Below are 27575 nucleotides of genomic sequence, written 5' to 3' on the forward strand. Positions count from 1 at the left end.
AGTATTAATCTTATTTGATCTCAGCATCTAAAATGATAGCTGCTCTTTCATAGAAGACTAATTTAGATTACAAATGTATATGGGTACAAATGATTAGTAATAGCTGCTATAATGGGCTTCCCTGCCCAGTAGCAAGCTTTGTAGTTCACTTTACTGACAAATTCATTTGGTTTACCTGTTATGATACACTATGGGAAGCTTTTTCCTTAATGTTCTAAGGATTTGTTGCTTACCTCCTATGCCTTTAAAAATTATTTTTTTCCTTTATAGCTAAAGGTGACTGGCTGAGAGTTCTTTATAATATCTTGCCCAGCTACTGCAAAGGCTGAGTGGATTAATATTTTGGCACACTCACAATATTTGTGGCACGTGCATGTACCAGAGCATACCCCATTTAGGAAGGTCTGCTCTGGAGCAGTGCTACTCAAAGTGTGGTCTGAAGACTAGTTTCAGTCCAGAGACTGTTAGTTTCTTCTAATCTGCAGCCATATAAATTGAGAGGAAACACTTAGAAACCCTTATAGTCATTTGATCTCGGTATTTTCGTTATTTTACAAAAGTATCTGATGCACATATGTTTAGAAATTTTTTAAAAAACTCGTCCTTTAACAGATAGTTTGAAAAGTCCTGCTACTTGTAAAAGTGGAGTTGGTGAGCCATAGAATATGTACAGTGTCTGCTTCAGTAGACAAGCCAAGTTGTTTTCCAGACCATTGCTCTAAATTATATATCTCCCTCTCTACTTCCTCCACATCATCACCAACACTTGGTATTGAAAGATTTTTTATTTTTGCCAATTGGGTAGGTGTGAAAATGGTATCTCATTGTTTTATTTATTTATTTATTTATTTTTAGACAGAGTCTGTCTCTGTTGCCCAGTATCTTCTCTGGCATTGAGAAAGTTGGCTCCCTTTTTCTATATTGCATTTATTTATTTGCTCAATCAATAAACTTGCTTGTTTGCTCAATTTAAATAATCTATCAACTACTCCAGCCTCCTTCTTTACACACCAATCCTGTGTCCCCATCCCACCAACCACATTTTCACCCTCTGTGTCTATGTTTCCACAACTCCTCACTCACCCCTCTGTGTCCTCAGCTGCCAGGCCTGCTAGCCTATGTCTCTGTGTGTTTCCTCAGCCCCTAATCCCATCATTGCATATCCTTGGCCATTCAGCCTGTTGACCTGTACCTCCATTAACTCCCCCTACTACCCTGTGTCCCCAGTCACCAGCCTCCTGGTCCACACTTCTGATACAACTTCCCAAGCCACCTCATTTCCCAGTATCCTCGACCTCCGGACCCTGTACCCCGCCATGCCTCTATGCAACCTTACTGGCACCTCCATGCAGCTCTCTATTTACTGCCTACCTCTCCAGCTACCATTTTGACCCCTGTAAACCAGGAATGGAAGGGAAAAGGAGGGCAATTTTTACTCTTATTCTCATCTGAGTGTATAGCAGAGTTTACCAGAGGCTTCACAAATGATCAGGCCATTGCTCTGGCAGCTAATGGAATGAGTACTTGTGTTTTATAAGTCTGAAGATTTAGCTTCAATGTGTTCATCAGTTTTGTTTTTTGTATGACATTGAAGATCCAAAAATAACCTAAAATCCAAATGATAATTAAAAGAAACCACCAATGGAAGAAAAAACATTGATAATGTGTTTTCTTTTTTCTAATTAATTCTGGAATAGTAGAGCCCTTAGAATGCTTTGATGGCCACCTATTGCTTAATCGTATGTAACTGTGATTGATCTGACCCAGACTACTCTTCCATTAGGTATTATATATAATGAATATCAAATAATAACCAATCAGCATAGAACACACTCAGTAATTTGTAGGTTTGTTCTTTCATCAAAAACATTTATAGCTTTCAGCTTTTAAAAATAGTTCTGGAGTACAGCAAGATAGAGAAGGGGAAAATTGGCCTCTATATTACAGAGGATAGCAGATGAACAGGGTTGATTTCATTTTGGGCACTTTGCCCAGGACACTTTTAATAGCATATATAGTTACTCTAGGGATTCTGAATCTGTGGTTATGTCAGGCTTACACATTTATTCTTTAAAAGGAAAATTTGCAAGTTATTAGACTTCAGGTACATTAGTATGACTTAAATTTTTAATTTTTAAAGAAGTTTCTGTAATGCAGTCATTGAAAATTTGTGGTGTGAGGGCTGGATTCCTTAATATTAAAACTAACCTAATCATGGATAGAAAAATATTTTAAACTTTCTTCTTCTAAAACACAGTGTGTTCCTCAGTTCTTTCAAAGTTTGTTTTTTTGTTTTGTTTTGTTTTGTTTTGTTTGAGACAGAATCTCGCTCTGTCGCTCAGGCTGGAGTGCAGTGGCACAATCTCGGCTCACTGCAACCTCTGCTTCCCAGGTTCAAGCGATTCTCGTGCCTCAGCCTCCCTAGTAGCTGGGATTACAGGCACACACCACCACGCCCGGCTTATTTTTTGTATTTTTAGTAGGGACGGAGTTTGGCCATACTGGCCAGGCTGGTCTCAAACTCCTGAGCTCACACAGTCCCCCCACCTCAGCCTCCCAAAGTGCTAGGATTACAGGTATGAGCCACCGCACCTGACCAGCTCTTTCAAAGTTTAAGTCAAATTTTAAAAGATGTCTAAACTAGGAATTGGAAGTTTATTTTAACGTGAAGAATTTTTAATCTTAGTGTTTTAAAGGAATTTTTGTATACTCAGGAATCAAGTATTTTAGAAAAAAATTAAATTTTAGAGATGGTGTACTTTCTATTTCACTACTTTATAATTTAGAATTATTAACCTTAGAATTTGCTTTCAAAATTGGAAGGAAAAGCCGGGCGCAGTGGCTCATGCCTGTAATCCTAGCACTTTGGGAGGCCAAGGTGGGCGGATCACCTGAGGTCAGGAGTTCAAGACCAGCCTGGCCAACATGGTGAAACCCCATCTCTACTAAAAATACAAAAATTAGCCAGGCATGGTGGCGTGTGCCTGTAATCCCAGCTACCCGGGAGGCCGAGGCAGGAAAATTGCTAGAACCCTGGAGGCAGAGGCTGCAGTGAGCCAAGATCGCGCCACTGTACTCCAGCCTAGGTGACAGAGCGAGACTCTGTCTCAAAGAAAAAAAAAATTGGAAGGAAAAATATCAATGTGGGCTGGGCACAGTTGCTCATGCCTGTAATCCCAGCACTTTGGGAGGCCAAGGTGGGCAGATCACCTGACGTCAGGAGTTCAAGACCAGCCTGGCCAACATGGTGAAACCCCGTCTCTACTAAAAATACAAAAATTAGCCTGGCATGGTAGCAGGCACCTGTAATCCCAGCTACTTGGGAGGCTGAGGCAGGAGATTCGCTTGAACCTGTGAGGTGGAGGTTGCAGTGAGGGGAGATTGTGCGGCTGCACTCCAGCCTTAGAGACAAGAGCAAGACTCCATCTCAAAAAAAAAAAAAAAAAGAAAGAAAGAAAAATACCAATATGGTAATAGAGCTTGTGTTGAGATAGTGGCTTTGAGTGAACTTTTCCTTTTTTCTGTTTTCCAAAATTTCAACAATATGTTCATTACTTTTATTATTTATAAAATTATTTATTAACTATCCCCCAAAATTAGCTTTAAGAAGCACTGGACATTAAAAAGGCTAAGATTCTTTTTTTTTTTGAGACGGAGTCTCACTCTGTTGCCCAGGCTGGAGTGCAGTGGCGCGATCTCGGCTCACTGCAACCTCCGCCTCCCGGGTTCAAGCAATTCTCCTGCCTCAGCCTCCTGAGTAGCTGGGACTACAGGCACATGCCACTACGCCCGGCTAATTTTTTGTATTTTTAGTAGAGATGGGGTTTCACCATGTTAGCCAGGATGGTCTCAATCTCCTGACCTTGTGATCTGCCTGCCTGGGCCTCCCAAAGTGCTGGGATTACAGGTGTGAGCCACTGTGCCCAGGCTAAAAAGGCTGAGATTCTTAAAGAATTATCTCACATTAGGTAATATGGAAGCTTCCCTTTGTTTTGGAGTGATATGTTTAAATATGGTAGGCCAAGTTCTTACTATAGACATTTTCTTTATAATGTATTTAATAAAAAGATTATTAAAGCAGAGAAAATAATTTTACTTTTTGAGACAAGGTCTTGCTTTGTCACCCAGGCTGGAGTACAGTGGCATGATCATAGCTTACTGCAGCCTTGACCGCCTGTGTTTGAGCGCTCCTCCCACCTCAGCCTCTCAAGTAGCTGGGACCACAGGCACGTGCCACCACACCCTACTAATTTTTTAATTTTTTTTGTAGAGATGGAGTCTCGCCATGTTGCCCAGGCTGGTCTTGAATTCCTGGACTCAAGCAATCCCCTGCCTCGGCCTCCCAAAGTGCTGGGATTATAGGCGTGAGCCAACTTGCCCAGCCAAAATTATTTTATATAGTACAAAAATCTGGAAATTATTAGTACTCTTAATACATAAGAGGAAGTGATTTTTTAAGTATTATGTTCTGTTTCAGAAATATCAGAAATTTCTGGCATTTTCTTCTGGCATTTGCTTCTTACATTGAGCAATACTTTACAGTCATACATTGCTTAATGACAAGGATACATTTTGAGAAATGCACTTTTTAAGGCAGTTTTGTTGTTGTGTGAACATCATAGACCTTACACAAACCTTGATGATATAGCCTACTACACAACTAGGCTGTATGCCATAGCCTATTGCTCCTAGGCTACAAACTTGTACAGCATGTTACTATACTAAATACGGTAGGCAACTGTAACAGAGTGGTAGGTAATTGTGTATCTAAACATATCTAAACTTAGAAAAGGTACAGTAAAATTATGGTATTGTAGGCCAGGTACGGCGGGTGGCTCACGCCTGTAATGCCAGCACTTTGGGAGGCCGAGGTGGGTGGATCACTTGAGGCCAGGAGTTCAAGACCAGCCTGGCCAACATAGTGAAACCCCATCTCTACTAAAAATACAAAAATTAGCCAGGCATGGTGGCAGGTGCCCGTAATCCCAGCTACTCAGGAAGCTGAGGCAGGAGAATCGCTTGAACCTGGGAGGCGGAGGTTGCAGTGAGCCAAGATGATGTCATTGCACTCCAGCCTGGGCAACAGAGTGAGACTCCATCTCAAAAAATATATATATGACATTGTAATCTTATGAGACTGCCATCCTATATGCAGTCCATCATTGACTGCAGTGTTGTTATACAGCACATGACTATACTTTCATCGAGTCAGTGCTTCAGGACCTTTACACATGCTGTTCTCTCCTCCTAGGATGTTGCTCCTTGCCTCTTCTTCCTTCCTCTAACACATTCCTACTTCTTCAGTCTTGGCTTAAATATACCTTCTTCCAAGAAGCTTGCCATATCCCACCTCCCCTACTTCCCAACCCTCGCCTTCCTATCTTCATCCCTACCCAGGTTAAACTGTTACTTATTTGCAGGGTCTATTCAGTTCTGTGTAATGTTTGCCATCATCTTAAACTTCAGTTCAATATTTGTTTTCTGCACTGTTCCTTAAGCTTGATGAGGGCAGGACCTGCAAGTATCTTGCTCTAAGCAACTCTACGTTGTATCCTGGCCAACATGGTGAAACCCCATCTCTACTAAAAATACAAAAATCAGCCTGGCATGGTCGCGCTCACCTGTAATCCCAGCTACTCAGGAGGATGAGGCAGGAGAACCACGCCTGGCTAATTTTTGTATTTTTAGTAGAGATGGGGTTTCACCATGTTGGCCAGGCTGGTTTGGAACTCCTAACCTCAAGTGATCCAACTGTCTTGGCCTCCCAAAGTGTTAGGATTACAGGCGTGAGCCACCACATCCAGCTTTGAATTCCTTTAAATATTATGCTACTTTGTTTGCTCTTCCAAACTCTAGTTGGTATTACTTAATAATGGGGTCTTTCCATTAGACTTGTAACTTTTTTCCATTATTAGTTATAACTTTGATATGATGGGTAGGTAAATAGATAAATTAGATAGCTATGAGTCTTCACTAACTTGGGATATTCTTAGCTTTTTAACATTTGGGATGGGTACCATCCCAGTGTCTCAGATGCTTGATAGCAATATATAGTCACAGTACATTTCTTAAGTGATAAATAGTAGCTACAAGTGTTGATGGTTCCGGTTGGCTATATTAGTCCCAGTAGTCCAATGGACTGCTACCAAAATAGTACAGTACATGAGATATACCATGATAAAACCACAACCAGAATTGTGGTCATTAATCTCCTACTTTTTCTTCTTTTTTGACCTTTTTATTTTTATAAGGTTGTCTTTCTGTTTTCCTAATCCTTATTTGTAAAGTCTAAAATGAATAGCTTTTATATAAGGATTTAGAATATTTAAGGCCAGGCACGGTGACTCATGCCTGTAATCCCAGCACTTTGGGAGGCCAAGGCGGGTGAATCACTTGAGCTGAGGAGTTCAAAACCAGCCTGGGCAACATAGGGAAACCCCATCTTTACAAAAAATGCAAAAATTAGCCAGGCGTGGTGCTCTGCACCTGTGGTCCTCCTACTCTGGAGGCTGAGGCAGGAGAATTGCTTGATCCCAGGAGGTTAAGGCTGCAATGAACTGTTATCACACCACTGCACTCCAGCCTGGGCAACAGAGCAAACCCTATCTCGAAATTATATATATATATACACACACATATTTTATATGTATACATATATTAAACATATACACATAATATATACATATATAATATATGTACATATAATGGGTCAAAAAATTAAAAACACAAAATATTTAAACATTCTGGGTGACAGAGTGAGATTTGGTCTCAAACAAATAAATAAATAAAGGAATTCATTTGGTAAGTACTATTTATTATCTGTTATGTATTAGGCACTGTGCCAGACACAGAGGATACAACGTAGAGTTGCTTAGAGCAAGACACTTGCAGGTCCTGCCCTCATCAAGCTTAAGGAATAGTGGGGAAAACAAATACTGAACTGAAGTTTAAAATGATGGCAAACATTACACATAACTGAATAGGCCCTGCAAATAAGTAACAGGAGTTTAACCTGGTTAGGGATGAAGACAGGAAGATGGGGGTTGGGAAGTTTTATAATAAAACTAAATTATTAAGTTATTATATAATATATAATTATTATATAAAGTTTTCTAATAAAACAAAATTATTATATACGTGTGACATGTTGGGAAGTAGAGAAGAAAAAATGTGAATATATTGAGTTTATACAGATGTATGATATTTAGCTACTACTTTTCTACTCATTAGATTACATATTGTGTTTTTTTTACAGTTCAAACGATATGTCAATAAACTTCGAAGCAAGAGTACAGTTTTCAAAAAGAAGCATCAGATAATAGCTGAACTTAAAGCTGAATTCGGTCTTTTGCAGAGGACTGAAGAACTTCTTAAGCAACGTCATGAAAATATTCAACAACAACTGGTAATACAGTATTATCTTGGGCTACTATAAATACAAATGCCAGGAGTTTTATGGGTTACAGCTTTATACTGAAGTCATTGTTTTTACTGGAAAAATGATAAAAGTATTACTTTTCTCTGATTAATTACAGACATGTCATATAAGTTGATTCATTTATTTTTAATGTAGCAGTAAGCACTGGCTTTTGTGTGTGTGCTGACTTCGGGGTTATTAATAGAAAAACTTGAATTCCAAGTAGGTTTTTTCTTTTGGTTAGTTAGTTAATATGAGTAAAATTATCATACCAAGAGAGTGACTGTAAAATATTTTTTTATCATGGCCTGCTGGGCAGAAATTTCTAAGCAGCCACTTCCAAGAAGCTTTGGAAAGAAATATCCAGGGAAGTGCTGTGTGGAAGTCTGCCTCCAGGCTTATTCCTTATGTGTTTGTGCCTTGGTTGTCTGAAAAAAGTTAAACCCAAAGTAGTCCCACAGCAAAGTTGTTCTCATTGTGGATGCCAGTTCCTCAGGGTTTTCTTCATTTGACTTTTTTTTTTCTTTCACCAACGAGGAAACTTTCATCTGGGTGCTGGTTTACCAGCTAGCAATAATCTGGTAGAAGTAAGTGGAATTTCAACCAGTTGTGTTTCCTTTTAACTGGCAATATGAACTGTCTCATGCTGATGAATATTATTTGCTTTTAGGGAACTTAAGACTGAAAATTTACTGTGAATCAACGTGGATTCTAACAGCACTAACTTTAAAACTGATAGTAGTAACTGCATTATTGTTTACTTCAAAATATCTTCTAATTTCTGTTGTGATTTCTTTGACCTTTTGGTCATGGCTTAAAATCAAATATTTGGGGGATTTTTCTAGTTACCTTTCTATTATGAATTTCCAGGTTATTTCCATTGTGACCAGAGAGCACACTCTGATTTCAGTCCTGTGAAATTTGTAGTCTTGCATTATGGCCCAGCGTATGGTCTGTTTTGGTAATTGTTTCATGTGCAGTGAAGAGAATGTATATTCTGCAGTTGTTGGGAATAGTATTCTAAGTATGTCAATTCAGTCAGTATGTTAGCCATGATATTCACATCTTCCATATCCCTGTTGATTTTTTGTCTGCCTGTTCTATCAGTTACTGAGAGAAGTGTGTTAAAAATCTCTAACTATAATTATTGCTTTGTTGCTTTTTTTAGTTCCATCAGTTTTTGCTTCATATTTTTTTCTTAAGTTGGGTCCCTAGAAGCAGAGCTTGAGAAGGGAATTCTTTGTGCTAGTGATTTATTGAGGGAGTACCTTCAGAAGGAGGGGAGTGAGGGAAGCAGATGAGGCAGCAGAAAAAAGCCAAGCAAGAAAAGGACATGGTCTCAACTGGAGTTGGCTTCATTCTGATCCCATGATCAACTTTGGAACAAATTGCACTGGAGTTGATTCCACCTTGATGCAAGGGGGCTGGCCTTTTGTACCCCATGGCAGTCAGTCATTTGGCTGTGGTCAAGTGTAACCTCTTAGGTGAGACACCTCCCATTTCGCTGAGGGCACTCTCTGGAGAAAGGGGTAACTATGAGCTATTTAGCAGTCAACATTCATAACAGTTTGCAAATGAGGTCTGAGTGGGGCACCAGCAACATCTACTACAGTTCACCCCTTGCACTAGTAGGATCTACTTGTTTGTCACATTAAATTTACTCCACCCAGCTATAGCTTCTATAGGATTCTAGTTGGTCGCAATTTCTAGGAAAACTTATAGGAGAAAGATTAGTGGGACAAATGGAAACTCTCATTGCTACATTTGGTTCCAAGGACATAACCGATATTCAACATCTCCTTCCTTTACTATCCATTCTAGAGTTCCCTCACCTCAGCTAGCACCTCCTCTGGTTTAGATGACTTACTTGGTGGGATGACCCAGTTCCTCATCCTTGAGAAGTGTGAGACTCTAGTAATCATGCCCTTACCAGGCCATGGCTGCTATACTTCCCCATTTACAGTTAAAACTGGGCATGGGAGTACCAAGATATGCCCTAATGGATCATCTGAGTCCTAAATATATTTCTTTCTGTCCCTGTTATATAGCAGCATCTATATAGCCTTATGATACCCTGCTTTCTTTGCCTGCTGATCTATTGACATGAGAAGCTCAAGTGACCAGATGGTAGTCAGAACATTAAGTGTCAAGGGCCTCTTAATGTGCCTTCTGATGGAAGCATGCCATCAGAATATCTCTGGCAACCAGAATATCTATACCCACAGAGCCTACAGTTGTCTGGAAGGGAAGCATAATTCCCTAAAGTGGATCATTGGGGATCATGGTTCGTGGTGACACCTATACTTTCATCTCATGGTTCTGAGACCTATGCTTTCTATTGGGAACATAGCACCATATCATGGGCATCGGTTTAAGGTGTACACCCCATCCTAAAGGTAGAACTCATTTTCATAGGCCATCCAGTTCCAACTGGGGCCTTACGTTTAAGACACTGTTCCACTATTCTGTCAGGCCATCAGCTTTCCAGATAGTGTAGTATGTGGTAAAATTACTGAATTATATGGTCATACGAATGCTATCATACTTCCTTTGCTGTAAAGTGTGTCCCTTGGTTTGAGGTGATATTATGTGAGATTCCACATCAGTAGACTGAATGCTCTTAGCCCTTGGATAGTAGTCCTGGCTGAAGTACAATGGGCAAGAAAGGCAAACCTATACTCAGAATATGGATCAGTCCCATTAAGGATGAAATGTCACCTTTTTCAGGGCAGAAAGGGTCCGATGTTATTAAATTGCCACAAAATAGGGGGTTGGTTTCCTCAAGGGATGATTCCTTACCCAGAGCTCAGGAATGGTCTCTGTTGCTGGCAGGTCAGACGTTTGATATTGGCAGCAGCTAGATGAGCATTGATGAGAGAGAGCCCATGCTATTTGGCTCATACATAACTTCCATCTCTACCAACAAAGCCATTCTGTTTGTGAGTCCATTGTTTAAGCACTGTGTGGGCCAATGTCAGAGGCTGGCTGACATCTGCTGGCCAAATCATCCTTTCCACTTGGTTGTTCAGTGCGTCTTCTGCAGTGGACATTTTCTGGTTTCCATGTAATGAAAAGATCATTATACTTAGTGCCTACTCCCATAGGTTCAAACACATGCCTCTTTCCTAGACCTCCTTGTCCTTGCTGTCTTGCATCTTCCAGGGCCTTGACCAACAAGCTGAGCCATTTGCCACTGCCCAGAGGATACAGGATAATCTGGGGTTTCAAGGTTCTCAAGTGGGTCTATCCAGATACCCCCATCCCAGACTCAGCACCCTTTTTCTTCTCTGTCAGGGCCCTGACTTTGGCATAGAATATTTGCCTAGACTAAGAATTCAACTTTCTCTGGAGTTTTGCCAGTCTTAAAATTAGTCCTGTGCCTGGTTTTCAGCTCCCTCTGCACTTTAGCCAGGGGAAATGAGAGTTTCTTTAAAGCCCTTAAGGAGGTTCTCTAACTTGATCACTTTGCTTTAAATTACAAATTAGGCTAGGCATGGTGGCTCACGCCTGTAATCCCAGCACTTTGGGAGGCCAAGGCGGGTGGATCACGAGGTCAGGAGATCGAGACCATCTTGGCTAACACGGTGAAACCCTGTCTTTACTAAAAATACAAAAAATTAGCCGGGCGTGGTGGCGGGCACCTGTAGTCCCAGCCACTCGGGAGGCTGAGGCAGGAGAATGGCGTGAACCCCGGAGGCAGAGCTTGCAGTGAGCCGAGATCGTGCCACTGGACTCCAGCCTGGGTGACAGAGCGAGACTCCATCTCAAAAAAATAAATAAATAAATTACAAATTAATGGATTTGAGCCTGTTATTTTATCTCTTCAACCATCAGTGGAGTTTAGTGATAGCCACCCCAGTTCCATAGTCCTTATAGTTACTATTTCTCCTCAAATGCCAGAAACATTACACCATCTAGTGCATCTTTGTATCAGTTCAGATCCTCCAAGAAGCAGACACCGAGATGGGATTACATGTACAAGAGATTTATTGAAGGACATACTTATGAAGGGTAAAGGGAAGGGAGCAGGAGGAGGCAGGGAAAGCCTTCAGGCTCTGATACAGGTCTGACACCTGTGAAAGGAAAGGGCAAAGGAAGATTGGGTAGAAATAGCCTCAAACTTCAACACAACTCTGAGAAAGTTTTGGTCAGGTTGATGGAGAGTTCCTGAGCCAGTCACGTATTAGAGGAGTCCCTTGTCAGGCAGGACTGGGCCAACACTAGTACTACTGCTGTACTCAGTCATTGGCTAAGAGCAGCTCCAGGGAAGCATAGCATTGGTGCAAACATGATGATGGACCCAGAGGGGCAGCAGCTATGGATGTCAGTCAGCTCTGTTCCTCTCAGCCAACTCTCTTGAAAGCAATCTGAGCCATAAATTTTGTTGGCCACCACGATCCCCATCCACCTGTATTCTTCCCCAATTCACCACAAGTGAAAGTCTTACTAATTGCACTGCTGCAACATGCCTGGGACTGTCAGTACTCTACCTGCCACAGTAATAGAGTCCTTAGTTCCATTTAGCCAGTGAGTGATTGCACTCTAGTGCTTATGCCAGAGATTATGATATACACCCTTGACTGACTACAGTCTTCACTAAATTTTTTTTTCTTTTTTTTGAGACAGAGTCTCTCTCTGTTGCCCAAGCTGGAGTGCAGTGGCACGATCTCAGCTCACAGCAACCTCCGCCCCCCAGGTTCAAGTGATTCTCCCACCTCAGCCTCCCAAGTAGCTGGGACTACAGGAGTGTGCCACTATGCCCAACTATTTTTTTGTATTTTTTTTTAGTAGAGATGGGGTTTCACCGTGTTAGCCAGGATGGTCTCAATCTCCCGACCTCGTGATCTGCCCACCTCGGCCTCCCAAAGTGCTGGGATTACAGGTGTGAGCCACTGCACCCAGCCAGTCTTCACTAAATTTTTACTATTGCCGTGTCCTGGGCAATGCAAGAACCTAAAACACTTTAACTTTGTTTACCTCCTTCCCATATTTAGTGCTATTGTTGATAATATTTTTTTAATTCTAAATATAATTTTCTTGAGAAGGGGTCTTGTTCTGTTGCCCAGGCTGGAATGTAATGGTACAGTCAGAGCTCACTGCAGCCTCAACCTCCTGGGCTCAAGTGATTCTCCCAAGTACCTGGGACTACAGGCATGTACTACCACACCCAGCTAATTTTTATGTGTATTTTTTTTTCAGACATGGGGTCTCACTATGTTGTCCAGGCTGGCCTCAAACTCAGGGGCTCAGGCAATCCTCCTACCTCAGCCTCCCAAAATGCTAGGATTACAGGTGTGAGCCACTGTGCCGGGGCCTAGATAGAATTTAAATCGTACATGATATTATGTTCAATATTATTCTAGATTATCTACCTGTTTACTCTTTTCATGGTTCTTCTTTTCTTCCTTCATCATTGTTCTTCTATTGGTATCTGTCTAATGAGCTCACCTTAAGTATTTTATTTAGTTCAGGTCTGCTGAAATCTTCTCAGTTTTTGTTTTTCTTAAGACACCTGTATTTTACCTTCATTTTGAAGCACATTTTTACTGAATGTAGAATTTTTGGTTGGCAGCTATTTTCTTTCGGCACTTTAAAGATTTAATTCCATTGTCTTCTGACTTCCATTATTTATTTCATAACATCAACTGTACATCTTGTTTGTTTGTTTGTTTGTTTGTTTGTTTTAAGGTAGACTGTTATTCTCTGGTTTTTAAGATCTTCTATCTGTGTTTGGTTGTTCAGTGGTTTTACTATGACTTTTCTAGGTGTGATTTTCTTTTTTATTCACCTGGCTTAAGGTCTGTAAAGCTTCTTGAATATGTGGCTTGATGTCTTTGTTCATTTTTGAAAAGTTCTCAGCCAATGTTTATTTATTTATGTCTTTCTTTCCTTTCTTTCTTTCTTTTTTTATTTGTTTGTTTTTGTTTTGTTTTTTTGAGACAGGGTCTCACTCTGTTGCCCAGGCTGGAGTGCAGTGGTGTGATCTCGGCTCATTGCAGCCTCTACTTCCTGGGCTCAGGCGATTCTCCCACCTCAGCCTCCTAAGCAGCTGGGACCACAGGCCCGAGCCACCATGCTCAGCCATTTTGTGTGTGTGTGTGTATTTTTGGTAGTTTTTTTAGAGACAGGGTTTTGCCATGATGCCCAGGCTGGTCTTGAACTCCTGGGTCCAAACGATCCACCTGCCTTGCCTCCCAAGGCTGGGCTTACAGGCATGAGCCACCATGCCCAGCCCAGTATTTCTTCAATTATTACTACAATCTCATTCTGTCCTCTTTTACTTTAACTCCAACTACATGCATGTTGGACATTTTCACCATTTTCCATGTATTTCTTATGGGCTTTGTGTTTTTCTTTTTCTTTTTTTCATTTTCTATTATTTTTTTCCTCTCTGTGATTCAATCTGTATTTTTTTCTACTGTGCTATTTTTCCAGTTGATTAATCTTCTGCTTTTTTGTGTGTCTAGTCTGTTATTTAATTCATTTGTTGAATTCTTAATATCAGTTATTGTATTTCTCAGTTTTAGAATTTCCATATGATTCAATTTTATAGATTGCAGTTATTTGTAACATTCTTCAACTTTTTGTTTATTTTCTTGAATATATTAATCTCAGCTATTTTAAAGTTCATGTCTGAAATTTATTTGAGCATCTATTCCTGTTGTTTGTTTTTGTTTTTGTTTTTGTTTTTTGAGACAGAGTCTCACTCTGTCACCCAGGCTAGAGTGCAGTGGTGTGATCTTGGCTCACTGCAACCTCCACCTCCTGGGTTCAAGTGATTCTCCCACCTCAGCCTCCTGAGTAGCTGGGACTACAGGCACCCACCACCACAACCGGCTAATTTTTTGTATTTTTAGTAAAGACAGAATTTCACCATGTTGGCCAGGCTGGTCTTGAACTCCTGACTTCAAGTGATCTGCCCTTCTTGGCCTCCCAAAGTGATGGGATTACATGCATAAGCCACTGTTCCTGGCCATGTATTTTTTTCTCTTGATTTTCATTCATTTGGGCCTATTACTTTGCTTACTTGGTAATTTTTTATTGAATGTTGGGTGTAAAGTGTCATTAAATTTTAGAAGCTCTGACTATATTTGTTTTTCTATAAGGAGGATTTAATTTTTTTCTAGAAAGTTACCTTGATCAAGTTGAGGGTAGCTTTTTTGTTTTGTTTTGTTTTTTGTTTTTCTTAAGCTGGTATTTCTCCAGTTTTCTCTTAATCCAAAGATATAGTTCTCGTACCTGTGGTAGAGACTTTAGGAAGTGGTCCTTACTCCAAGGATGTAGGTCTTACTGCTAGGTTATAGACCTTCTAAGGAGTAGACCTTCTAGGTTTTCAGCTGATAATGTGAGGCATTTACCAAAGCCTGTGCACCCTGGAAAGTCCTGAATTCCTACCTTTATCTCCCTAGTACTGTGAGACTGCTACAATCTTTGCTCAGCTCTTTAATAACCCATCTGCTTGGCCGGGCGCGGTGGCTCACGCCTGTAATCCCAACACTTTGGGAGGCCGAGGCGGGTGGATCACGAGGTCAGGAGATCAAGACCATCCTGGCTAACACAGTGAAACCCCGTCTCTACTAAAAATACAAAAAAGTCGCTGGGCATGGTGGTGGGTGCTGGGAATCCCAGCTGCTCGGGAGGCTGAGGCAGGAGAATGGCATGAACCTGGGAGGCGGAGGTTGCAGTGAGCCGAGATCACGCCACTGCACTCCAGCCTGGGCGACAGAGCAAGACTCCGTCTCAAAAAAAAAAAAATTAAAAAAAAAATAACCCATCTGCTGATTTCCACTTGGTTTTTGAGAGTCTTACTCTGCTTGTACATATCCTAAGATTTGGTAATGCCTAAAGAGGAAACTGCATACAGAATTTGGGGCTAATTCTCTGTAGTTCCCTCTACCCCTTTAGGTCCCAGTCCTATTGACAGGCCAGAATCTTAACTCTTCTTCCATTCTGTCTTTCCTTGTCTTTCTTTCCTTTTGGTTCTTTCATTCTTTTTTGAACTCTCTTCAATACAGTTTTCGCACTTAACATTCCACTAAAATGTCTTTTGTCAGGCTGGGCACGGTGGCTCACGCCTGTAATCCCAGCACTTTGAGAAGCCAAGGTGGGTGGATCATGAGGTCAGGAGATCAAGACCATCCTGGCTAACATAGTGAAACCCTGTCTCTACTAAAAATACAAAAAAAAAAAAAAATTAGGCATAGTGGCACACGCCTGTAATCCCAGCTGCTTGGGAGGCTGAGGCAGGAGAATCGCTCGAACCCGGGAGTCGGAGGTTGCAGTGAGCCAAGATCGCACCACTGCACTCCACCCTGGGTGACAGAGCGAGACTACGTCTCAAAAAAAAAAAAAGTCTTTCGTCAGGTCACAAGTACCTTCACATTGCCAAATCCAACGATTAATTATTAGTCCTTTCCTTACTTGACCTAGTAGCAGCATTTAGCATAGTTGATCATTCCATCTTCCTGTAAAACTTCTTCTTCTGTCTTCTAAGACACTACACTTTCCTGGTTTTTCTTCCTAACTAACACTCCTATTCCTATTCTGTTGCTGATTTCTTATCATTTCTTTAAAGTTTAAATGTTGGGGTTCCCTAGGCTTAGCCCTTGGATCTGCTTTCTATCTTCACTTCCTTGGTGATCTTATCCCGTCTCATGGTTGTAAAGGCCCCCTCTTATATTGTGACAACTCACCAATTTATATCTCCAGCCTAGATTTCTCCCCTAATTCTAGTCCTTTTTAAAATTTTATTTATTTATTTATTTATTTATTTATTTTTTGAGACAGAGTCTCACTCTGTTGCCCAGACCGGAGTGCAGTGGTGCAGTCTCGGCTCACTGCAACCTCCACCTCCCAGGTTCAAGTGATTCTCCTGCCTCAGCCTCCCAAGTAGCTGGGATTACAGGTGCCCACCAACACATCTGGCTAATTTTTGTATTTTTAGTAGAGACAAGGTTTCACCATGTTGGCCAGTCTGGTCTCAAACTCCTGACCTTAGGGGATCCACCTGCCTCAGCCTCCCAAAGTAGTGGGATTACAGGCGCGAGCCACCACACCTGGCCTAATTCCAGTCTTACACATATAACATCTTGACCTCTCCATTTGGATATCTAATATATATTTCAAATTTTTAACATGTCCAAAAATAAACTTCTGATCTGCACCACCTCCTTAAACTAGTCTTCCCCATTCTTCTTCCTCTCAACAAATGGAAACTTCATCCTGTTAGTCTCTCAAGTCAGAAACCTTGAACTCATTCTTTATCCTTTACTTGCGTTCACATCCCTACATCTAATTTGTCACATTATCTTGTTTGATCTGCCTTCAAAATATACACAGAACCATTTCTCATTATTTCTGTCACCACCACCCTGATTCATGCTACCATTTTCTTTAACTTGAACTATTGAGACGGTCTTCTAATTGGCCTCCCTGCTCCTACCTAGCCTGATCTCAGCACAGGTGTTAAAGTGATCATTTTAAAATTGCCCTAACTCTGAACCTTTCAACAGCTGCTTATCTCATTTTAAAGAAAACAAAGCTCTTTCATCAGCTTAAAAATAAGATAACGACACAACTTATTATCTAAAGTAGGATACTTTTTGAGAGTGCAAGGGACAATAGATGTACACTGAGACCTAGCAAACCAGCTGAACCCCATGTAACCCCTCCTTCATCCCCACCTTATTCTCACTGCACCTCCTTACTGTTTCTTGAACTGGTCAAGTTTGCTCCCAGCTTTTGTACTTGCTGATTCCCTCACTTCCTACGGGGCTTTGCTCAGATGTCATCTTCTCAGGATCATCTTCTCTGGATCATCTTCTCTAACCACCTTCTGGTTATACTATATTTATTTATTTACTTATTTACATATTGCTTATTTATTCCCACTAGTAGTAAGCTCTGTGAGGGAAGGGATTTTTTTTTTCCTGTTCTATTCACTGCCGTATACCTGGTGCCTAGAACTGTGATTGGCACATTTACATATATAATAAATATTGGATGAGTGAACATATCATTTGAGAATTCATTCTTTCATCAAATGTTTATTGAATGTACCCTATGTTTTAGGTTCTGTGCTGAGTACATAACATTATTATAAAGTCTACGATTAGAAATACTTCCTATGTACCTGAAGATACCATAGGTTTATAATATACAAAGGCATGTAATTGAATGAAATAATAATTGAAGTCAATGAAGATTGTCCTTTAGGATTCTAAACTAATTAATTCTATTTACAATTTTTTGTTATGTATGAAATTTGTACATTTCTTATGGGAGCCAGCAAGATTTTGACATATTTTGTGGCCTTTTTATTTTTTACTTATAGCAAACTATGGAGGAGAAAAAGGGTATATCTGGATATAGTTACACCCAAGAAGAGCTAGAAAGAGTATCTGCACTGAAGAGTGAAGTTGATGAAATGAAAGGACGAACATTGGATGATATGTCTGAAATGGTGATGATACTTTTATTTAAATTTTCTTTTATTGTGTAGCTAGAAGGCAGGTGTTTTGTGTTAGTTTTATTTTCAGTGAAACATTCACCTGTTAATTTCTGCACATTACATTCTTTCATCTTTTTTTTTTTTTTCTTTTTTGAGGCAGAGTCTCACTCTATTGCCCAGGCTAGAGTGCAGTGGCATGAATTTGGCTCACTGTAACATCCACCTCTGGGGTTCAAGTGATTCTCATGCCTCAGCCTCCCAAGTAGCTGGGACTACAGGTGTGTGCCACCATGCCCGGCTAATTTTTGTATTTTTAGTAGAGACAGGGTTTCACCATGTTGGGCAGGCTGGTCTCTACCTCCCGACCTCAAGTGATCCACCTGCCTCAGCCTCCCAAAGTGCTGGGATTACAGGCGTGAGCCACTGCACCCGGTCTCATCTGTCTTTATCAATCTCTTTTGAATTTTTTTCATTCTAGTAAGGTTGTTCAAATTCTAATAGTTTATGCATTTTCTGTTTTTTTAATGTGCAAAAGTTATATAACATTAAAGAAATATTTAAGAAGAAAAATAAATTTTCCCAGATCATACCACCCTAATAGAATTATTTCATTGTTGTGTATGTTCTTAGAATCTTTCCATTTTCAGGACTCGTATTCAATCAGAGGTGCACTAGTACACTTTCACCAGGCATTAAAATGTTGATGTCTTATATTACTTGTTGGTAAATAGCCGCCCCAAACCCTCAGAGTACCCCCCTCCAGTTGTCTTGTCCACATTGGCCATTCCCCCAGAACCCTCTGGATCTCATCACAATCTAACTCCTAAAAAGGTTAGCATGTAAGACCCTGTTCAGGCCAGGCACGGTGGCTCACACCTGTAATCCCAGCACTTTGGGAGGCCGAGGCGGGAGGATCACTTGAGGTCAGGAGTTCGAGACCAGCCTGGCCAACGTGGTGAAATCCCGTCTCTACTAAAAATACAAAAATCAGCCGGGCGTGGTGTCGCACTCCTGTAGTTCCAGCTTCTCAGGAGGCTGAGGCATGAGAATCACTTTAACCTGGGAAGCAGAGGTTGCAGTGAGCTGAGATCACACCATTGCACTTCAGCCTGGGCAACCAAGCAAGACTCTGTCTCAAAAAAAAAAAAAAGACCCCATTCATCTCTCTGATTGGTGTCCATTCTGATGGATCATTACTTATGCTATTTGGACTATACTGTAGTATTTTGAATATCACTCCATCTATATTTATGTATATTTTATATGCCTACATAAATAATAAATCATGATTATAGTTGTATAGGGCAATTTTTTAATATATTTATTCAATGTTAAATTATAAAGATTTTCCTGTAATGGTTTACAGTCTTGAGAACTGACGTTTTGAATGATTAAATAGTATAGTATTCCATCTTGCTGAGGAATCAGGATTTTCTAAAGCACTTCTCTGTTGTTTGGGACTGAAGTAATTTGCAGTTTTTTGCTCTTACATTTAACACTGAAATTAATATCTTTATGCATGTAGTATTTTTCTTTTTTTGAATTCTTTTTTAGGTGTTATACTTTTTGTTCAAATAACAGGTGAAAAAACTGTATTCATTGGTATCTGAAAAGAAGTCAGCTCTTGCCTCAGTTATAAAAGAGCTACGACAGTTGCGTCAAAAATATCAAGTAAGTTTTTGATTTTATCAAGTAATTTGATTTTATGATACTTTTAGTATTCTATCTTATTCACATGTGCTAGTTAGAACCCTGAATATTTTACTTGGGTAATATAGAAAACAAATTATCATTATTACATTATTGATACAATTCTTCAAAAGAGAATTAAAACATGACATACAGGCCAGGTGTGGTGGCTTATGCCTGTAATCCCAGCACTTTGGGAGGTTGAGACAGGAGGATGATCACTTGAGCCCAGGAATTCGAGACCAGCCTGGCTAACGAGACCTTGTCTCTACAAAAAATTAAAAAATCAGCTGAGCTTGGTGGCATGCACCTGTAGCCCCAGATTCTCGGGATGCTGAGGTGGGAGGATTGCTTGAACCCAGAAGGTCAGGATTGCAGTGAGCCATGATCATGCCACTGTACTCCAGCTTGGGTGACAGAGTGAGACCCTGTCTCCCACCCCTCCCCCCAAAAATGACCTGCAAGGGTTTTTGTTTAATTTATGCTGCTTATTTAGCCATAAATAATTGGAGGCAGAGGAGACGGAGAAAAAGCAGTTTAAGCTGAAACGCACAAATTCAGCCAGAGGAGATTTTTTCTTTAAATCATATGGACCTTAAAGCTATAAATATGAAGTCACATTCTTCTGTGTCCAGGTAAAAGCTCAGAGTCTGCCCACAAGTGGTGACAAGTTAACTTTAGATTAATGAACTTGCACTGCTAGGAGGCACGGTGCACAGCAAACTATGATAGATTATGAGAAGTGATGAAATACCATTACTTGGAAACTAGTTCTAACCACTGCTTTAAAGATAAATTGTCAGAAGGTAAATGCCCTCTACAAATCCAGATCAGGCAGCCTCCACCATTTGACATTCACTGTTCTCTATTTTTAATACTATATTTTTAACTTGTTTAACTATGTTTAATACTTGAAACTACAAAAATACATTATGACACTTTCAAAGAGCAGGAATACTTAAAAATACGTAACTTACTTTAATGGACAACCCTGAACTATTAGGAAATTTTACAGGGAAGTGTTAATATATTTCCTTTGTGTGATACTTGCATTTTTTCTAAATTTGAATATTAACAGCTGTTTGAATATTAGAGCATCACAACTGGATTAGTCTTTTCTCTCATTGCTGTAAATAAATACCTGAGACTAAGTAATTTCTAAAGAAAAAAGTCTTAATTGGCTCATGGTTCTACAGGCTATACAGGAAGCATGATGCAGGCATCTACTCACCTTCTAGGGAGGCCTCAGGAAGCTTACAATCATGGCAGAAGGCAAAGAGAGAGCAGGCATATCACATGGCTAGAGCAGCAAGGGGGTGGGAGGAGGGGCCTCACACTTTTAAACAACGAGATCTTATGAGAACTCACTCACTATCATGAAAACAGCACCAAGAGAATGGTGCTAAACCGTTCATGAGAATTTCACCCCCACGATCCAATCACCTCCCACCAGGCCCCACCTCCAACATTGGAGGTAACAGTTTGACGTGAGATTTGGGCAGGGACAGAGATCCAAACCATATCAACAATGAAAGATGTCTAACTTATATTTATCTAGATCTATTATAGTCATCTAGAATTAGAATAGCATTTTGAAAAGTTTTATGTTTATTTTCTTAGGAGCAGTTCTATAAATTATATGTAATTAAATGGAATAATTATATATAATTGCTTATATGTAGGAAAAAACTGAAATATTCATTTTTTTTTATTCATTTAATTTTTTTAAGTAGAGATGGGGTCTGCTGTTGCCAGGCTAGTCTCGAACTCCTGGGCTCAAGCAGTCCTCCCACCTCAGGCTTCCAAAATGCTGGGATTATAGGCGTGAGCCACCACACCCACCCTGTTTATATTTTAGAGTATGCAATCTGATAATTTTTATTTTCAATGAAATATCTATTATTTATTGATTACTTTTTCATATAAAAGTAAAATCATGTTCTTAGCAATAATTAAAGCTATACAGAGTTATTTAAGGAAAAGAATAAAAATTATTTCTTTCAGCATCCCCAGCACATGACTTAACAGCTCCATATGTATTTTCCAGAAATTTTCTGATAATTAATGAACAGATAATTTTTTAATAACTACCTTAAATTTGTTCTCCACACTTCTGTTCTACTTTCTAAAAACAAAAGCTTTTTTCAGGAGGTGGGAGGACTGAAATCAACCGTGACTGATACCAAGATCAAATTATCTGCTTTCTTTTCTTTTAACATTTGGTTGCTGTACTTTTTTTGCCCACCGTATACTTTCCACTTTTAAAAAAAGTATTTTGTTTCTGATGTGACTCTTGAATAGATCTTGAATTAGGTTTTGCTGTGTCATATCATCTGAAAGGTTTATTTTAATAGGTAAATTTATATATTTATTAATATGCAGATACATTTGGTTTGGGTGGTATTACTTTATGTTTGGCTTTCAATTTTAAAGCCTGTAAAAAATCTCCTTCTCCTCCTTTTTCCCCTCCTCACTCATCCCCTGACTTCTCTCCCTCATATGTGTGTGTTCTGGCTTATGGTTTAGTTTTAGCCTTTTAACTCTACTATTCATTATTTATTTCTTTAGATGGCATCTATTAATCCCCACTGTGAGAAGTCATGAAATTGATATATTTCTTGTTCCTCCTCCCTTCCTTCCCTCTCCTCTAGCACCTGATTTTAGTAGATTGTATTGTCTTAGTGTTTGCCGTTATACCTTGAATACACTTATAGTATGACTTGTTAGCTTTAAATGATATTCTTTGACATTCCCCCACCCACCTCTAGCAATTAAAAAAATGAGGAAACCAGCTTACTTACTCTGCCTTCCACCTTCTTTTCCCTTTCTTCTTCCTGAAGGCTTTGTTGTATCATTTCTATCTTGTCACTGCATATAACATTTACATTCTCCTCTGTTACCCTACTTCTCGCTTTGGTTTTCAGCTCTAGACCTGTAATTATTAGATCCAGCGCTCATTACCAATTCACTGACTGCCCTTTGTCTCACTTCTCTTTTGATTGCCTGGAACTTGTCCTCTAGTTGAGTCCTCCAAAAAGACTCATAAGAACAATATTCCCTGATGAGTTCTTGCATGTTCTAGTTTATTGCCTAAACATTTCAACAGCCGTTTGACTATTAGATCATGCTTTCTTTCCTTGAGGATTTTTTTTAAGTGTAGCTCGACAATCTTCTAGGGTTAAATGTAGCTATGGAGAGATCTGAGGCCAACTTAATTTTTTTGGTAACTCGATCTTGAAAAGAATGTCTATTTTCCAGTTGTTGAGTACAGGGTTCTCCCTGTGTTCATCAGATCAGGCTTATAAAAGCGGTGTTCTAAACTTCCTAGTGAATGGGTAAAATGTTTCACGGAAACTTTTTCAGATGAAAAGAGTTATGTAGATGGATGGTGGTAATGGTTGCCCAACATTATGAATGTGCTTAATGCCAACTGAATTGCGCACTTAAAAAATGGTTAAAATGGCAAATTTTGTTATATGTATTTTATTACAGCAAAAAACCAAGACAGACCAGGTGTGGTGGTTCATGCCTGTAATCCTAGCACTTTGGGAGGCGAAGGCGGGTGGATCACTTGAGGTCAGGAGTTCGAGACTAGCCTGGCCAACATGGCGAAACTCTGTCTCTACCAAAAAATACAAAAATTAGCCAGCTATGGTGGCACACACCTGTAGTCCCAGCTACTCGGGAGGCTGAGGTGGCAGAATCGCTTGAACCTGGGAGGCGGAGGTTGCAGTGAGCTGAGATTATGCCACTGTGCTCCATCCTGGGTGACAGAGCGAGACTCCGTCTCAAAAAAAGAGAAAACAAACAAAATCTTCCTGGTTAAAAAACAAAAACCAGCCCAGGGTAATAGCACATGCTTATAGTCCTAGCTACTCAGGGGGCCAAGGCAAGAGGATGACTTGAGCCTAGGAGTTCGAGACCAGCCTGCACAACACAGTGAAACCTTGTCTTTAAAAAAAGAAAGAAGGAAAAAAACTTCCTGTTGAATTTTATGTTCTGTCTTTATTTTTAAACTTTATTCCTTGTTATGGTACATAATGGTTTTTGCCTTAGAGTATTATTTTGTCTACTATTAAAGCGTATATGCCAGCTTTCTTATGATGAGTATTGCTTCTTATTTCTGTTTGCTTTCAGCTTCCTATGTCCTTATTTTTGTCTTATGTATGTCTCATAAATAGCATGTAGGGCCAGGCAGCAGTTGCTCATGACTGTAATCCTAGCACTTTGGGAGGCTGAGTTAGGAGACTCTTGAGCCCAGGATTTCAATACCAGCCTCGGCAACATAGCAAGACTCCATCTCTACAAAAAGTAAAAAAATTAGCTGAGCATGGGAGCACACACCTATAGTCTTAGCTATTGGGAGGCTGAGGCAGAAGGATAGCTGGAGCCCAGGAGTTCGAGGTTGCAGTGAGACGTGATAGCACCACTGCATCCAGCCTGGGTGAAAGAGCAAGACCTGCACTCTACGTAGATAGATAGATAGGTGAGTGGGTAGATAAGTAGATAGATAGATAGATAGATAGATAGATAGATAGATAGATAGATAGATAGATTTTGTGTGGGTGTAGTTTCTTACATCCAGTTTGAGAATCTGTCTTTTAAGTGGTAAGTTTAATCTCATTTATGTTTACTCTAATTTTTGAAGCATTTGAATTTTTTTCTATTTTGTACATCCTATTATTTACTGTGTTTTCTCTTTGCTTTTTTTTTTTTAACCATCCATTGTACCAATCCTGTTTTCTTTTCTCTTTTTTCCCTTTTTTCTGTTTTTTTATCTTCTATTCTGATATTATTTATTCTTAGGTTTTTGTCATATATATATATATATATATATATATATATTCCTCACTTAACAAAGTCTAAAGTTGTTAACATCTCCACAATACAGGAACCTTAGAATAATTTGACACCCTCTTCTACCTTACATGTGCATTGTTATCCTCTGGTATTTTTTTTATTTATTTGTTTGTTTTGTTTATTTATTTATTGAGATGGAGTTTCGCTCTTGTTGCCCAGGCTGGAGTGCAATGGCGCAACCTTGGCTCACCGCAACTTCCGCCTCCTGGGTTCAAGCAATTCTCCTGCCTCAGCCTCCCGAGTACCTGAGATTATAGGCATGCACCACCACACCCGGCTAATTTTGTATTTTTAGTAGAGATGGGGTTTCTCCATGTTGGTCAGGCTGGTCTCGAACTCCTGACCTCAGGTGATCTGCCCGCCTCAGCCTCCCAAAGTACTGGGATTACAGGCATGAGCCACCGTGCCCAGCCCTTATTTCTTTATTTGTACATCTCTAAAAGTAGTTGTTACGGTGGTTGTATTATAATTACAACTTTATATAATCATTTCCTGTTTAGATTTACCTATATATTTAGCAGTTTTCACCATCACTGCTTGTATTTTACTCCTTATTTCTGGATTCAGTTTTCTTTTTCCTGAAATACAATTTCCTTGTTTTGTGAGTGTGCGCGTATGTGTGTGTTTAGTGTTCGCAGTAAAGAATCATTACAGTAAGTAAGCCATCTTTTTTTTTTCTTCTTTTAAATAATGGCTTGGTCAGAAAAAAAATATTTTCATGCTTTCTTTTATTTTGTTGAAGGGTCGGCTATCAGTTTATCATTTATTTTTAGGTAATATCTTCCCTATAACTGGTTTTCATATTTTTATCTTTTTCTTTGGTGTTGTCCAGATTTCAGTACCATGTTTTGAGTGTATATTTAGTTTTATTTACTTTTCTGAATTTGTGTTTTGTGTCTTCCATGAATTCTGGAAAAAGTCTACATAATACTTTCAGATATTTTCTCTCCCATTTTTTGCGGTCTGTTTTCCAGCTACTCATACTAGAGATATGTTAGAGATATTTATTCTGTTCCCTGTTACTTAATCTCACTTTCATATTTTTGTCTCTCTGTGTTGAATTCTAGATAATTTCTTCAGCTCTGTGTTTTAGTTCATTCTTTTATTTCCTCAGAGGTGTCTAATATTGTTTATTTCATCCACTTAATTTTTAATTTCAATGACTGTCTTTTTCATTTTTATTTTTTCTCACTTTTTCTTTCTTTCTTTCTTTTTTTTTTCTTGAGACAGAGTCTTGCTCTTCGCCCAGGCTGGAGTGCAGTGTTGCAGTCTCAGCTCACTGCAACCTCCGTGTCCCAGGTTCAAGCCATTCTTCTGCCTCAGCTTCTTGAGTAGCTGGGACTACAGGCATGCGCACCACGCCTGGCTAATTTTTGTACTTTTTGTAGGGACAGGTTTTCACCATGTTGGCCAGGATGGTCTCAAACTCCTGACCTCAAGTGATCTGGCCACCTCCGCCTCCCGAAGTGCTGGGATTATAGGCATGAGCCACCGCACCTGGCCTCACTTTTTGTAATCTTTTGTTTTCAGTTCCCCCTTTATAGTTTTTATTATTTTAAATATACTTATTTAGTTGGCTTATTTCTAGTATCCAAAGTTCCTTTAGGTATGGTCCTGTTATTTATATCTTCTGATTCTCACTCCTAATGAATTGATTTTTCCCTTACATGTTTTATACTTTGGGACTGTGAGCTTTCATTAACAGAGCTTTGTCTCTTGAATCCTGGCAGCCAGGATGGAGGATGTACACCTCTACAGTGGTTTTTCAGTTTTTCTGTTTTAGAAATATCACAAACTTGGAGCTAATATTGAGTTAATTTCTCAGCTTGGAAGTTCCTAGACCATGTAGATAGGGTAAATTCAAACTCCAAAGCTGCCTGAGGACAGCTATGATCACTGTCACAGCTGCATAGTGATCCGTTTGACCATAAGACTTGCAACCAAAAAAAGGATTTTATCAACTGTAGCACCTTCGTCTCGAGAGACCAGCAGCTACCTAAGTACGTAGGCTCTGCAGCCCCTTTTCCCACTTTGGATGTGACCTTCACCTTTGAGAGCCTTGGGTGTCTGTAAGGTCACTTTGATACATAGAAGCTACATCCCCTTTCTTCCAGCAATCTTTTATTCTGTACTAGTGACCCCAGCCCAGATGCAGTCCCACACAACAAAGGCAGCATACACATTACTCATCTGTGCTAACTATCCTGTTTCTAAGGAAACCGTGCAGCAGGAAACCACGGTCATGAAACCAAGGTCATTCTCGGGATGGTGTTAACCCTTTACTCACAGGTTCACAAGTTGAAAACAACTTAAGATTTACTATGGGGTCCTCAGTTCTAACTTCCTACTCTGCATAGACCCAAGGCTTTGCATCTGCTCTGCCTGAACATTAAAATCACTGTGTTACCAAGACTGACCATCCCAATTCCTTTCACCAAGGGTAGCCATAATGTTACCCTTTCTTTTTGGTCCTGTTAATTTCTTTTATTTCTTTGAGAGTTCAGTTCAGCTTGGGATCTGAAAGGATGTTGCTGTATCTTACCAAGCATTTGTAGATGCAGGCATGCATCACTTAATTATGAGGATACGTTCTAAGAAATGCATAATTGAGTGATTTCATCATTGTGCAAACACCATAGAGTGTACTTACACAAACCTAGATGGTATAGCCTATTCATATCTAGGCTATATGGTAGATATATTGCTCCTAGGCTACAAACCTGTACAGCATGTGACTATACTGAATACTGTAGGCACTTGTTACACAATGGTAAGTATTTGTGTATCTACACCCATCTAAACATAGAAAAGGTACAGTAAAATTATGGTATAAAAGATTTAAAATGGTATGCCTTTATAGGGAACTTACCATGAATGGAGCTTGCAGGACTGGAAGTTTCTCTGGTTGAGTCAATGAGTGAGTGGTAAGTGAATGTGAAGGTCTAGGACATTACTGTACACTATGATAGACTTTGGAAACAGTGTACACTTAGGCTACTCTAAATTTATGTAAAATATTTTTTTAAAAAAATAAAGTAACCTTAGCTTACCGTAGCTTTCTTGGCCGGGCACAGTGGCTCACACTTGTAATCCCAACACTTTGGGAGGCTGAGGCAGGCGGGTGACGAGGTCAGGAGTTCCAGACCAGCCTGGACAACA

At 39.8% G+C, this 27575-nt stretch overlaps 1 protein-coding gene across 7 annotated transcripts in view; it reads left to right on the forward strand.

Moving 5' to 3' along the window:
- Positions 1 to 27575, forward strand: part of IFT81 (intraflagellar transport 81) — a 151964-nt gene that overhangs the window by 93273 nt on the left and 31116 nt on the right. For 6 of the 7 annotated variants that reach the window (XR_010108964.1, XM_055096120.2, XM_055096119.2 and 3 more), the window contains 3 exons: positions 7256 to 7405; positions 17751 to 17879; positions 19449 to 19538. Coding sequence is in view for 6 of the 7 variants with exons in the window: in XM_055096120.2 (XP_054952095.1) it covers positions 7256 to 7405; positions 17751 to 17879; positions 19449 to 19538 (369 nt within the window). In the remaining variant the exon portion in view is untranslated. Of the gene's footprint in view, positions 1 to 7255; positions 7406 to 17750; positions 17880 to 19421; positions 19539 to 27575 lie in introns of those variants that run through there. The other variant, XM_008957907.3, reaches the window with a different exon arrangement.

This window comes from Pan paniscus, chromosome 10 (genome assembly GCF_029289425.2).
Source record: "Pan paniscus chromosome 10, NHGRI_mPanPan1-v2.0_pri, whole genome shotgun sequence".
NCBI lineage: Eukaryota > Metazoa > Chordata > Mammalia > Primates > Hominidae > Pan > Pan paniscus.